Source organism: Balearica regulorum, chromosome 5 (genome assembly GCF_011004875.1).
Source record: "Balearica regulorum gibbericeps isolate bBalReg1 chromosome 5, bBalReg1.pri, whole genome shotgun sequence".
In the NCBI taxonomy this organism is placed as follows: Eukaryota; Metazoa; Chordata; class Aves; order Gruiformes; family Gruidae; genus Balearica; species Balearica regulorum.
In genome coordinates, this window is record NC_046188.1 from 29,140,133 (window position 1) to 29,154,832 (window position 14,700).

The 14,700-nt window shown below is 37.0% G+C and overlaps 2 protein-coding genes across 6 annotated transcripts in view; one reads left to right on the plus strand and one right to left on the minus strand.

The window, feature by feature from the left end:
- Positions 1-14,700, plus strand: part of EGLN3 (egl-9 family hypoxia inducible factor 3) — a 207,736-nt gene that overhangs the window by 64,502 nt on the left and 128,534 nt on the right. The gene's annotated exons all lie outside the window — the stretch shown is intronic.
- NPAS3 (neuronal PAS domain protein 3) overlaps positions 1-14,700 on the minus strand; it is a 628,549-nt gene that overhangs the window by 8,504 nt on the left and 605,345 nt on the right. For all 5 annotated transcript variants that reach the window (XM_075753987.1, XM_075753989.1, XM_075753986.1 and 2 more), the window contains one exon: positions 1,847-1,994. In XM_075753987.1, the coding sequence (XP_075610102.1) occupies positions 1,847-1,994 (148 nt within the window). The remainder of the gene's footprint in view (positions 1-1,846; positions 1,995-14,700) is intronic.

Here is a 14,700-nt window from a genome sequence, read left to right on the forward strand (position 1 = left end):
ATGTTTGAGGGCTTTCACACTGTGAATAACAAGTTGCTAGAACAAGAACAGCATTAATCCTCCCTGTCACTATAATTAGTCTATCCTTTTACAGACAGCTGAATCATACTTTCTAATGCATGGAAATGTATACAGACCAGTACTCCTGCTAAGAGTAGACCTAATTATGCCTTGATCTGTCATTAAAATATTATTTGGACATTTGGATCTTTTGTGGATTCCACTACTAGGAGAAATCTAAATTAAAAATACAAATTCAGTGGAGAAGTTAATCTTTCTCTAACAGACCGGTGAAGGGAACGCAGTAAAAAAATCAAGTTCTGGAAGGAGACTTGGGGAAGACCACATTGCTTTTCTTTTTTTGTTAGGTATATTCTGTTGGTAGAGAAAATGATTTTGTGGGATGTTTGTGGACTAGGTTCACCTATTGTCTGGAAAGCAGCAAAGGGGACAGAGGCAACTGTTCATAATTCTTATGGACCACATTTCCAGCTAGCCTATGAGCACATTTCTTGGCATTTTGAAGCCTTGCTAGGACTGGGGCAGTGAAGCTGTACTTTCAGTTCAGAATTGGCAGGCTTAAGCTGACCTCTTGAAATGCTGCATTCTGCTTCACTCTTGCAAAAAGAACAAAAAGGTAGCAGGATAAGGATATATTCAGAAATGCCCGTGCTCAGTCACAGCAGGACAGAAATATGCAAGCCCCAGTGAACACTCCACTGCTGTGGAAGGTTTCCCACAGCATTCCTCGATGCTCTCCTGCCAGGGGTTGCTTCCTCCTCTTCCCCAAAAGGGGAATCAAAAGTATTTCAACATGCAAGTTTAGGCAGGCACAGCCTCTTCAGGGCTTGCTGGACTTGGCATAATAAGTCACAATCTAACCCCTAGACATCACTTTGAACTCTCATGGCATCAAAGGGAATGTAACAAACCATGACAAGCAACTTAAAAGGAGAACAGGCCAGAAAATGACAATTGCATTTCATGACAATCTCAAGGTTTCAAATTTTATTTGTTTGTTTGTTCTGCTCTGGAATGAAACAGAAAATCCCCCAATCTTATTGAACATTTTCACAAAACAGAATGTGTTGAAAGGTATTTTCAGATGAGAAAGGTCAGGTTTATAATTCGCTGTCTTTCAGTGACTGTTGGTCTTCCCTCGAGCTCAGAAACCAGTCCTCTAAAAATACTTGGCTTTGGTAAAACAGCATTTCTCAGGGAAGAGCTTCTCATTCAAGATTACTACTATTTCTATTTAAACTATTTCTAATAGTCTAAAATAGTTTTAATTGCTACATTATTTTAAAATTCTATTTTGCATTTTTCAGTGTGAATACTGTCTGATGGTTACAGCAGCAATATATTAGTTCAAAGCTTTTCTCCTACGAAAATTCCTCTCTGGAGTGAACTGGCAAACACTTTTCAGAGAGACCTTTTGGTAGCATTCCAGAAGTTTGCTTCCATGCATTTTCAATAACCAAATAAGCCAGTGCCCAACACTTCACACCAGATTTTATAACACAGCTACTGAAAGTTGGTGTGGATCATTTTTACCTTTGAACTCAGGTTGAGTAGATTTCGGGGCAGTGAAGGCATGCAATAAAATGGTGGAGGGTTTATTTGAAGGTTAAGGCAGCATAATAATTCAGAATATTCCAGTGCACTGAGACATGACAGACGTTGCAAAAAATATAACCGAATGGCACTGTTCTTGAGGTGGGCCATAGGAAAAGTTCTTCTCTTTAACCTTCTCCAGTAGGCAATTGTTTTTTCCCTAAAACTCTTACCAACAGAGAAAAGCAACAGAGACAGAAGTTCAAGTGACAGAAGTGACTGGAAGACCTACCTAAGAAGGTAATTGACCCAGATGATATTCTTCTCACTTGCATTCTTGGCATTGACTGCTATGGTTGCACTAGACTGTATCCAGATATAACCTCCGTTCTTCTGCATCCAGCGGTAATACTTTGTTACACATTGACCCTTATTCAGCACTGGCGAAAAAACACAAACAAAGCAGAAGCAAGATAGAGTGCATGTTAGAACTGCGGTACAATGATCTTCATTGTACAACACGCCACAAGTATAAGTAGAAGATACTTGGCTTCCTTTAGGTTTAATACAGCATGCCAGTGAGATGACAAACAGGATCTGAAGTTCAGTATAACTAGCTGCATGTTTTACAAGTTTTTAAAGTATAATTTTAATCTGTTTTTGGAAACTCTAGTGGAAGAAGAAAAGTAAAAAGAACTACAAATCTCTTTGGTTCACAGAATACTTATTGCTGTGTGGACATTTTCAATGCATTCAATGTCAAACTGTAAAAAAAGAAGAGGAAAAAAAGAGGCAAATTTATATGTGATTTATTCATAGCTCCTAGGTAGACCTCTTTGAGATTCTGGATATTTGAAAGGTTTGGGAAGATACTCTACCCCTGCTGCTTTGATCATTTCTCCTTATTGCAGGCGATACCAACCACTGAACTTATACATCTGTTTCTTTGATCTTGTCAAACAGAATTTACAGTTCTCAGATGAACCAAATCTCCACTGGTCAGTGGGGGGAAAGTCTTGGGAGAATTTACTTTCTGCCAGAGCAAAGTAAATCCACCAACAGACTGAGAAAGGGGCCTAAGGGAGGCACAGAGTGGCTTGGTTAGAGCCAAAGAGTGACAGCTCTCTCCGATGTTTGAAATATGCTAGGAGACAGAGAAACAAGTAAAAGCAATCAGTAACGTGAAACGGTGTTATTAAATGCTCACAGCGAGAAGGCTTAAATATACAGATGTTTAAAGTAATACTTCAGCCAAAATATTGCCAAGTTGAAACGGATTTGGTTTGTATCTGATGCGTCAGTGTCAGGAGAAGGGGATGAAATGCAAATCTTTCAGTGGAAGGGAGCAGCATGGCTTTAAAGAAAACCTAAACTATACAAAATCTGGGTACTATTGTTACCGGAGCACTTGCTCTCCTCTGCATTTGTCACTAATCCCATGAAGCTTTGTGCACTAGAGGGCAGTGTGCATTCATATACACCACCTGCTTTTGTCATGTCCTTGTCTCCGTCTGCTAAAATGAAAAACCTCTAACTGCTGTAATAAATTTGGCTAAATTAGCTGCTAAATGGTTATCTCAAGTAATATGTATTTGCATTAATCATCTTGCTCTAAACCAGAACAAGCCAGAGTCCTAAAGACGTAGTAAATTCATATTGTCCATTTAATTACGGCTAATAAGTGCTTCATATACAATAGTTTCATGAAGTACATTTTGATTTTTTTTTTTTTTTTGGTAGAGGGAAAAGAAAAAAGTCACTTTGGAAAAGAATAAGTATTTAAGGCAGTTAAAGTTCCTACCATAAATGTGACAAACGACACTTTGGAGCTTTCAAGTTAACCAAATGTCTATATCCCCAATTATACATATGAATGTATCTATATCTAAATCCATGTACGACAGGTATCTACAGGAAAAGATATTTACAAAGGCTGCCATACAAACACAGATGCTTTCTTACCTTGGAGGGATCCCCCAACACACACTCCATTTTTTTCAACTACTGAATAAAAAAATGCATGTAAAAAACTACAATGCAAGGTGTATGTAAAGTGAAAGTTAGGCTCAGCTGTAATGGGAACAAATATTTGTGATCTGGGTCCTGTTGTTTTTCAGCAACATCTAGTTAACTAGGTTTGTTTCTAGCAGAGATCCGTAACCTTCCGTACATTTTTACTTTTGTATTCCAAGCTCTAAATATTCTGCTGTGACAATTCATTGGCTGCAAAACCTCATTAGACAGCAAAATAAAGATAAAATATGAACAACTGACTACCCAGCATTTCTGTCAAACCAACGTTGTATGCCACTTTAGAAAACAATCTCACATAAATTAGCCCAACTTTATCAGTTATGAAGAACAAGGGAAGAAAAGTACTGCTGTAAGTTTTGATTACGGTAGACTTTTCCATTTCAGTAAAATAGGACATTCAAAATAATCTGCTTACAGCTGACAGTAAAACTGATATGCCTGGAAGTCTGGAGTGATATTATCCTCTTTCTGGAAAAAGAGGTGTGTGCAGAAACCAGTAAAATCTATCTGCATTTGTATCTACTAATTATACCATTGTCTTTATAACATTTTTTATCTGAGGAGTTTCCCATGCTATACAAATACCAAAGGATGAATCCTCACAACTGCCCATATGCACGTTTGAAATTCCAAGTACCACATGAGTCACTGGCCAGTGACTGAAGAGCACGCTGCAATTCTGCATAGTGATAGCTATGAGGACCCAGAACCTCCAGCTCTTTCAGTCCGTTTCATCCTAGACAAGACCTTCCTCCTTCAGTACCTTTTATATGGGTTGTTGCACCACTGGAAAAGTTTATGTCATGAGCTGAACAGAGCATTCATTTCAGAACTATGGAAAAAAAGTAGGAACTAAAAACCTTGTAAGTTATTTCTGAAGGAAAAGATGCTGGCTTCTTCAAGAAAGAGAATTCAGTGCATCAGAGTTGCATACAAACCACGTACAGTCAGAGTTCAGGCTTCCAAATTACTATACATCCAAAGAATATCTGAAATACTGTCTTGAAAATGAGCTTTCCATGAAGTTCATCTACCTGCAAATTCCCACTCTGTATTTGGCCAGTTCAGATATATTACCACATACAGAGGATTTTCCTTCCTGCATCTGTCTAAAGCATGTTTCATATGGGAGATTTGTGGACCACACTCAGAAAGAAGTCTCACAATTCAATATAAAAATTCTCTCTGTAAAGAGATTCTTCGGCAGGCCAGCTGTGCTGTGCTGCTAAATCTGGTTCTTACATCCTTTGAGATTGCACTAGACATCCCCAAGCCAGTTCTGAAAGCTCATACTACAGCTTAGGAAGAAATTTCTCAATGAGATGAAAGAGAAAGAATGAAAAAAAATTGAAATGTTTTCTAATTTATGGTATTTTTTAACTGTTGGCATTGCCAAGCTGAAACTTAGAATTAGATGAGAATTTTGAGAAAACAAGCAACTAGAAGAACACATCAGGAAGGGAAATCTATCTGGTTTATTAATAGCCTAGTGTTACTGAGTAAAGCCCAGATTAATTTTGAGGATCTTCAGTTTGTAGATACAGGGAGTCCATTAATAAAGTCACTGACTTTGAGAAGAAATGAAAGTAAAGAATTAGTCCACCCTAAGCTCTGCTTATGAAGTTATGTTTTGTTACTAGCAACAGACCACACATTTCAGTTTAGCATAAATGTCTGAAAAAGTAAAGCCATGTGGACCACATCCTGCACTTATTCAGACTGTACTTAAGGCAAATCCCGTACTGAAAATCAGGGTTCAGCTCTGTATTTTTGTACACTGAGAAATGCAAAGAGCTTTAAATTTTTATTTGCATTATACATGGAGTACCCAGTCTGGCAGTATGTGGGGAAGGTGAGACTTGTGACCCCATCGGTGAGATGGCTCGTGTGACTGAAGTTAAATGGGATTATGCAGGATTGGGTGTATCAGTCCATTTGTAAGAATAGCAGGGGAGGTGACTTCTCTTACAGGCTTAGTTTCTTCTGCTAAGCAATGCATAAATCTCCAAAATGTTAATGGGAGTTACATGTTTAAAAAAAAGAGGGAAAAAAGGCCTTGCTGCTAAGCCGTATTGTGTGGAAATAGAGAGAAATCTTTCTGACACTGGATTTCAGCTTAATAGCCGTCAGAAACAATCTTTACAATGAGTTTAACAGTGAACAGGAGAATGGAACAAATCTTTAATACCAGGAATAGGATGATAAATATAATTATATATACACACATATATATAAATCCTTTTATCAAAGGGAATAACTGAGGGTTAATGTTTTAAAACTGGTGACCTTTACATCAGGTCATGAGCAGATTTATTCCCTAAAATGGTGGATGCTAAACTTGACTAAAACTTGGTGAAACATTACCTAGTTACTCAATTTGAATTCAGTGGTTAGCATGCAAGAAATGCACAGTATGTCATGCTAAGAACTAAAAAAAAAAAATAAAAAAAAATCTCACTTATTTCTCAATTTTTCATAAGTATGAATATATTGCTATGTACACAGTTCCTGACAGAGGGATTTCAGTTTTCCTTGGTAGCTTTGCGCACAGCAATATTCTTGTAGCAGTGGAGTGAAGGGGGGGTGGGGGGAGAGAAGAAGAAACAGTCAGTGTTCTTTGCAGGAACCTATTTCTGTTAGAAATCAAAATAAATCAGTACAAGTTTGTCTTCAGAAATATGGCTACAAAAAGAAAAAGAACATAGTTTCTTCCTGTAAGGCTGTTCTGAGAAATCAAAGCCAAAGCTTCTAAATAGTGAGTTGTGTTTTAAAAGAAGGAAGTAGCTTAATTCAGTTTGAAGAGGAGATGAAGAAATTGTGTATCAAAAGCAGTCTTTTAGTGAAGTCTCTTACAAAAGGACATTTTACTCATGTGCGTATGCATTTAAAAGCTACACTATATTGCGTATTCAGGTAAGTATTGAGTAAATAGGAAATGATGAGATCATCTTACATATTCACACAGCTTCACAAAGAGGCTCTTTATAATTGGTGAAAATATTGAGGTTACATCTGCTGTGCTATTCACCCTTCTCCTTGGAATACCTTTATCAATGACTGGGTGGTATTGATACTGAATTCCCCTTGTGATAAACTTATAAGAATATTTTTAATTTACTGCATGAGGATGAAAATGCCATACTTAATACCAGAGTCAGATACTTAGCTGCAGCCACAAGTACTCTTTCTACATTCACAAAACTGGCAGATGAAACATGAAAAGGAATACTGACTCTTTAATCTCCACTTCTCCACCTAAGGCCCAAGGCAAGCTGACAGGGTAACTTCGCTCTGGAAACAGAGGGTTTTTTATTTTTTTAATTCTGGATTACTTTTTCTTCTGCTTTTGAAAACTGTGGGCTATAGGGGAATGAACCTGGCATAGACTTAAAACAAGAACAAGTTTCTTTATCTGAAAAGTTACAGTCCTTGATGCTTACAGGAAGGTCATTTTCAAAACCCACAGGAAAAATAGCATCACAGCCAGAAAGAGTGCATTAAGTGCCTTATTTGCTTGTAACAGAGACAGTTTTTCATTTATAACAGCTCCGAGGATCAAGTGAGCCTTTGATGTTGTAAGGACTTTTCTATAGATTTTGCAATTAGTGAGTTAGATGTTTTAAATAGTAGGCATCCACAAATTGGATTTTAGCAATGGAAAAAAAAAAAAAAAAGAAAAAGTACTGAGCAATATTTAGCAATGTTAAATGATGTTTGTTACTTAAACAGAATTACGAGCTAAATGATAGTCTTGTAGACATTTGGTGAGCAAACGTCTGCCATCTATATAATTCTCCACAAACACTTCAATTTTGGATCTGCTACACGGGTTGGGGATGTAAGCCAGGACAGTGTGCAAATGCCTTCTCTACCCACCAGGCCAAAGGTGTGACCTCCGCTGCAGATTGCTTGGGGAAGAATGCCACCTTCCCATCACAAAAGTCCCCACGGGTCACATTGCTCTGCCTCTCCTCATCGCAGACTGTTGCTTACCAGCCCTCTGTGACTTACTGCATCTCAACAGAGTTCTCTTATGAAAACTAGAAAGATGGTAACTGTTTAGAAAAATCTTGGTTCTGTGAGGCTTTAGAAAGCTGCCTTTTACTCACACCATATGACAGAAGAAAGCCCTGGACAGAGAACATCTTTTTTTAGGTTTGGGTAGAATGTAGTGTATTGTGTCAATAACACTGACTGAGACTTGGCTGCTATCATGATATGAATACTTGACAGTAATAATTGCTGGCTTCTAAACATAAATTCATCTTTTCCAAAGTTAAGCAGGAAGTAGCAGGTCAGATTAATGAAAGAAAACTGTACCTCACTGGTATCCAAACTCCCACCTAACTTCTTCATTCACCTGGGATAATTCTTTTAAGCATATGCAGTCACTCTAAAAATGCTAAGTGTGGCAATTGATTCATTGCTTACTTCTGCAATATAGAATACTGTTTAATCTTCCAGTGTAGGGATGTTACATACATAAATACCTGACAAATTAGGCACAAATAAGTATCAACAACCTTGCAGGGAAAAAAAAAAAAAAGCCTTAATCAACTGTTTAGAAAAACTGAAAAGCTTAAGAATCTTTAAAAACTAAGCAATATTTTCCCTGCCTCGCTTTGCAGGAAAGCAAATGTTAAAAGTGGTCTGAGTCAAACTGTTAAAAAATGTGGATTCATATTAGGATTCAAATTTGTAACTCAAGGTCATCATTTGCCAAATATAGTGAGAAAAGTCTTGCGTGCCACATGTCCAGCTGGGGAAGAAAAGTAACTCTAAATAGTTTGGGAAAACAGTCATGGATTTTGTAACTTATCCTAATCTCAGGACAGTGATACTCCAGCCCTCTGAAAATTCCTAGCCTCTGCTAGAGATTCTGCCTTCATTTGATTCCAAATTATCTCAGATAAGGACCAGGAAGATGTTTTGTTTAAATCAACCCTATGTTATCAGTTGGCATAACATCAGTTCACAGCAGCAGTACAAATTTATTAAAACCCAGCAAAACCAGAAAAAAAAGTATTTCCCAGCCCTAAGCACAAGTCATCATCTCCTACTTGAACAAGAGAGACACTTATCTTCCCCTCTCCCTTTCATGGTGGTTATAACATACCATTTGCCCATGGTCCATCATTTAAAATTACAATTTTATAATTATGCTTAACAATAACCACTTACAAGAATATATAATGGGATATTTATTTTAAAACATGGTGTAGATATTGATCAAATGTAATGACAGAATTATAATATATAATTCAATGTATCACTAGTTGCACTCTTCTATGGAAGCTTACAGCATGCACATGAAAAAAATTTTCTGTTGTTTCTATAGATAAAAATGATGTAAATAAACTAAGTAAATTTGTTTAATGATAAACTGAATTTGTCTACCTAGGATTCTCTAGGTTTTCTCTCTTTCTTAACTTTTCTTTTCCCTCATCATCTGTCTCCCCATGACTTTTAAAACTTCAATCCTGCCATAAAGTGATTTCCTTCTGCTAATATTGAAATGGTCATTTAGAAACCCAAGCCTGCTTTGAACACCAACTTCAGACAGAACTTCCATTATCATTAATGAACTCTCTCTGTTCAAACTGGAGGGAAAAATGAAATCCCAGATCCAAATTTTGCCCTCAGCTACTAAAACACAACATCAGAGGAGAAATTTGGCCCTGCTTGCTCAAGAAACTTAAATCTGTCCTCCATCTCTCCACTAATATTAATGTCCATCATATGAGAACTTATGTAAGATTAATGACTTTAGAACATAACCCTTTCCATGCCAAATGTATCGGCAGACTATACACAACTATATCTCCTACAAATACGAAGAGAGACAGAAGTTTCACAGAAGCAGATTTGCAGCAAAATTAATTTTCTTTTTGAATTTCATGGGTTAAAGATGGTCTGTTTCAAGGAACAAGATCCCTTTAAACATGTTTTCATTTCTGGGATAAGAGTCTCTATTTGGGTACTTAGACTGAGTGGGGTATTTGGACTGACTTTCCCTCTAGAGGAAAGGGATCCACAGCACAGTGTCACAATGGCATGGCACAACTCAATGTTCAAACACCCTTCTAACCACCACAAAGACTGATCACTGTCTCACATGTGGCAGTAAACTACATTAGACATTTTTAAAGCACATGGTTCCTTTATACCAGATTACTTGTAAAACAAAAAGAAAAGGAAACAAAACAAAACTTTCCATCTTTCTCCATAAGCTTTAATAAGATAGATTAGCACTAAGAAAAAAAAAAATCCCTTGTAAAACAAAAAACAAAAGAACTGAACAAGGAAGCATCTTATGATCTCAGAACTAATACCTAGCAATCTGTGGACATTGGGTGTAAAGGCTTCAGATGTTTGGCAGGGCATTCCCAAAAGCCCACTGAGCCGAAGACCTGGACACCAGCCCACTCACTTTGTAAGTTCTCACACATTAGAACCAACATTGATCCACCACTGGTCACATCGCTCATGGATGGCAAAGCCACAAGTGATTTATGCAGGTTCTTTCTAACGGGTGCTAATAACACCTATTGTCACACCATCACATATCTGATACATGCCACACATTTTACTGATACGACTTCCATATCCTTCTGGCTTTGAAAACTGTCTCCCTCAGAGATACAAGGTCAACTGTCCAGACCTTTGAAAAATAAAAAGAAGAGAAAAAAACCCCAACAGCACTAATATGTTTTTAAAACTCTGGAAAGATCTGCAGCAATTTCTTCCTATCTTCTCATAGTGACATTTTAGGATGGAGTATTTCAGAGTCTAGTAAGCTACAAACAAAATCCTTAATCTGTCCTTGGATTTTCAATGGAGCAACACCATTTCCAACTTAGACTACAAGGTGATGAACACTTTTGGTCTCAGTAACCTTGGAGCAAACCTCAGCAATGAAGGTAAAAAGATATGTGGCTGAAGTACTCTTCCCCTTCATTTTTTACAATGGCATACATTTACATTATGTAGCAAAAGTCACCACAGAAATAGTTTAGTGGACAGCGTGAAGGTGAAGCTGCTGGAGGTGCACAGTAAAACCTTTTACTCCCATGGCTTTGCAAGTTATCATGTGCTTCTGCAATCTATCACAAGAATAATATCAAAGTATAAATTCATCTTTGGGGTTGGAAATTTTGAGCACAGAGAGACTTTAAAAAAAATAAAGAAAATTATTAAGGGACTAACTGGGAAACTAGAGGTTCCCAGCAGAAGTCCTAGCTCAACCTTCACTCTATAGCCCTCAATGCATTAGCTGTATTTACACAGCTGCTACTACATGCATTTTTAATGTAAAAAATAGAAGAGTTTAGGTGTAAATTTCAACTGACTATGAGCTATGGAAGACTTACAATGGAGAGCCTACAAACTGAAACGGGAATGTACTAATCAGTATTGCATTAGATTTAATTTGAAGATGAAATAGCATCAGAAATTAAGTTAAAGGGTTATTAATTCAAACTATATCTGAGGTATCTTTCAAAATAACTGTACATTGCTAAGCTACAGAAGGCAGAACTGCAATTAGGTTCAACAGCTAATGGTTTAAATAGCTTAAAGGTTTAGTTTTGTAGAGTTTTCTGGTTTGTTTACTATCCAAAAGATCTGATGCTTCTAGTAAATTCTTGTATATACTTTGCATACAGAAAACATTTGTTCAATAGCACACAATTTGCATGTCAAAAACTTACCCACAAAATATCATGAAGATTAGAAATTTATCAGGATTTAAAATTGTATCTGAATCTAATATTATCTGAACCAAATATTACAATAGTAAAAACCTTCCTCCACAAACAGAAATGTAAGTAGTGATATAAATTCTCATCTTTCAAGGAATGAATCAACCATGACTTAATAGTGTATTAGGAAGAAAACAAGGGTGCAAGATGTACGTAACTGCATATTGCAGAGTGTTTTCCCCCTTCTTCTAAAATAACCAGCTTTGGTCAGAAAGCAGACAAAGAAATTAAGCTAGACAGACCAGCATCTCTCATAACCCAAAGAAGCATTTGCAGGAGCAACAACAACAGCTGCAGGATTTCAGAGCATGGCTAAAAGACATGAAACATACACACTCTTGGTTAGATGCACATCTCTTAAGATTCATTAGGACTGAAAAACAAACACTAGCCATAGGCTAAAACCGAAGCCCATGCTCCTTTTATTCCTTGTATGAATCAAAAAAATGTTTTCTTTATATGCTTCCATTTCTTCTGGTTCCTTATCTCCTGTTCCCTCACCTTGCTCTATCACCACTATATCCAGTTAAAAGGACATAAGGATGCCAGTCTCCAACACGGAAATCTTTGCTGGCCCATAGCATGGACAGAGAGGAAGACTCTGCAGGTGGTCAGACCAACACTTCTGCAATACTTTGAAAACAACATACACTAGACCGTCATCAGGATGCCAGGCGGGCTTGGTTTAAGAATTAGCTGAACTCCAGACATTCTATCAGCCTAATTTAGAATCAATCTTGCTTTTTAGTGATGATAATAAACTTGTACAAACATGAGATTCATTTGTATATTTTAGCATTTTATTTCAGTCCCAGAATGCAAAACCTGACATTGGAATCAGTTTGATTTTTTTGGTGATTGAAGATATTAAGCACTACAAGAGCATTGAAATTTCGATCTGATTAGGATAAAAATTCCTCAGGATCAAAACACTTCTTTTTTTCCCCCTACAGTTTTACTAATTGTGTGCTACTTGACATTGCAGAGTTATTCCACAGCATGATAGCAAAATATGTGAAGTATATTTTACTGTTAGAAATTATCAACTCATTCTATTTGTTTTTCATGTGTTTGAGGTTATTAAGAGAATAAAAAATTATAACTGATGTGCATAAGTTAAAAGGGTTAGTTCAACTACAGCTGGTAGGCTAAACCACTAAGCAATATTTTGTACAGCAATAGAATTTTTCTACTGAACATACATAAAAGAAATCATGAATATATAACTGATTTAAAAGCAGAATGAGGGGGTAATATCCCTTGAAAAATAGGGGAGCCATGAAAAAGGTGAACGTGGAATAGTTTATTTTCAGAAAGACTGGATTATTCTAACCACTGGAAACCAGATAAAGTAGATCAGAGGGAGTGCTACCAAACATAGTCATCAGAGACCTTTGCTTTATGGGAAATGAACTGCCCTGGCTCACTCTTCCTGAGGAATTGTATTTCTTATAGCTGTAAATCAAATCCTGAAGAAACAGGATGATATTTTCTAAGCAATAGCTGAGGACAACGAGTATCTTTTTTCCTCAGTGTCAGGTTTCTGAATTTAGACCTTAATTAGGATTCCAAAATGAAAAAGCATGTATTATATACCAATATATACTTGTTACAGTGTTTCTACAAGCAATAAATTAATTTTCAAATGGTGGCATGTTGTCCTAAATTTGTCCAAAAGGATATTCATGGTTGCCTTCAGAGGTCTTGACTTTTATCTTTCCTTGCTGCTTTCTTAATGACCTTCATTGAACAGTAACATCAAGTTCTTGATGTTCAATGATGATCATTAATTTTTTTCAAATAAATGGAAGATGTATACTACTACAACATGTTACATCCATTCATTCTTGGCAAGAAATGTATTTCTTCAATCAAAAAGGGATGTTATAGACCTCTGTATGATAGCAGAGTCAACCAAAGGGAAGCACATATGCACAGCATCGTACTCCAGAGAGCAGCATCAATTGCCCTTGCTGAGCTCTACAGACAGTGCTAAGACCTGATACAACAGTCATTTTATTAATCTGCTTGATTTCTGATATTGATTTGACATAAAATGCATCCTGCTAGCTTTAAGATCAGGGATATTTTCTTGTCATTGGAACAAGGGCAGAACACAGGTCATGGCTTGGTGAAAGTGTATGAACTGCCCTATGCTTGACATGCAGTTCAGCTCCACAATGTTTCTATGCAGAGAGGTAAGTAAAAAGAGAGGATTTGATCACCTTCCCCATTCTTACAAGTGGTAAAGTAGAACTGGGGGCATGAGGGGTCTTTCTAGGGTGTTAGTTCTAGATGCATACCTATGAAATGTAAAACATAGAACTTCAACTTTTCCGTGCCGCATATCCTAATGAAGAGCTCTGTTACACAGAGCTAGGATTAGGGATTGAATCTGAGCCAGGGTACAGCTAGACCTGCAATTTTTGAGGGCTTGGATTCAAACACAAGTTGTTGCTGCTTAGCCAGTTGCTGTGTGTCAGCTAAGCCAACAACTGAGCCATGATGCTGGATGGCGTACAGGCTGTTAGACTAGAGAATATTTTAACTATAATCTCTGTGAGAGAGACTTGATTTATGATAAGTGATATCTGTCAGGATTCTACCAGCAATTTGTTCAACAAACAAATGAGAAGTTTCCCAAACTTATGAAACCATGAAGTATTATAAAATGGGAAACAGATTACTAAGGTAGAATTATAACACATTATAACAATTGGCTGGGAGAGATGTGAAGAAGCATGATCATCGAAAGCTTCAATGAAACAAGATAGAAACAAGATCCCTAAACTTTTTATTTCTGTTTGAAAAAACCTGATGCTTCAATAACTTACGGGATCACCACCATGTATTACTGGAATAAATGCAGGCATATGTAGAGTTAGAGTATAAATGTTGTTTTATTAATCCACAAGAGCATCAAGCTATAGTGAACGTAAATCTCTGAGTAGAAATCTTGACCCCACTGAACCTAATGGAATTTTTGCTATTTACTTCACTGAGGTCAGAATTTTAGTCCATATAAAATTGCTTTTTAGGGCATAATCCCCATGTCCATTGAAGGCAATGAAAGCTTTTCCATTCATTGTAACTGACCTTTCATTAGGGCAGCAGTTCCCTTATAAAAGACTGTTGTCACTGCTGTAGTCCTGCAGACCTTCTTCACCATTATACTTGTTATGGTCACATTCCTGAAACTGCTTTTGCCTTCTTTTATCTGAGATAGCGTTAACAAGGCCTGTTTTTCAAAGTTTCTAATGGGCTGCTATGATCTGAAGCCATCAACAGCCCTCTTGATTTTTTGTGTGTGATTTTGTGCAACATTTTCTTCTTTGCTTGTTTTCCTCTTTGA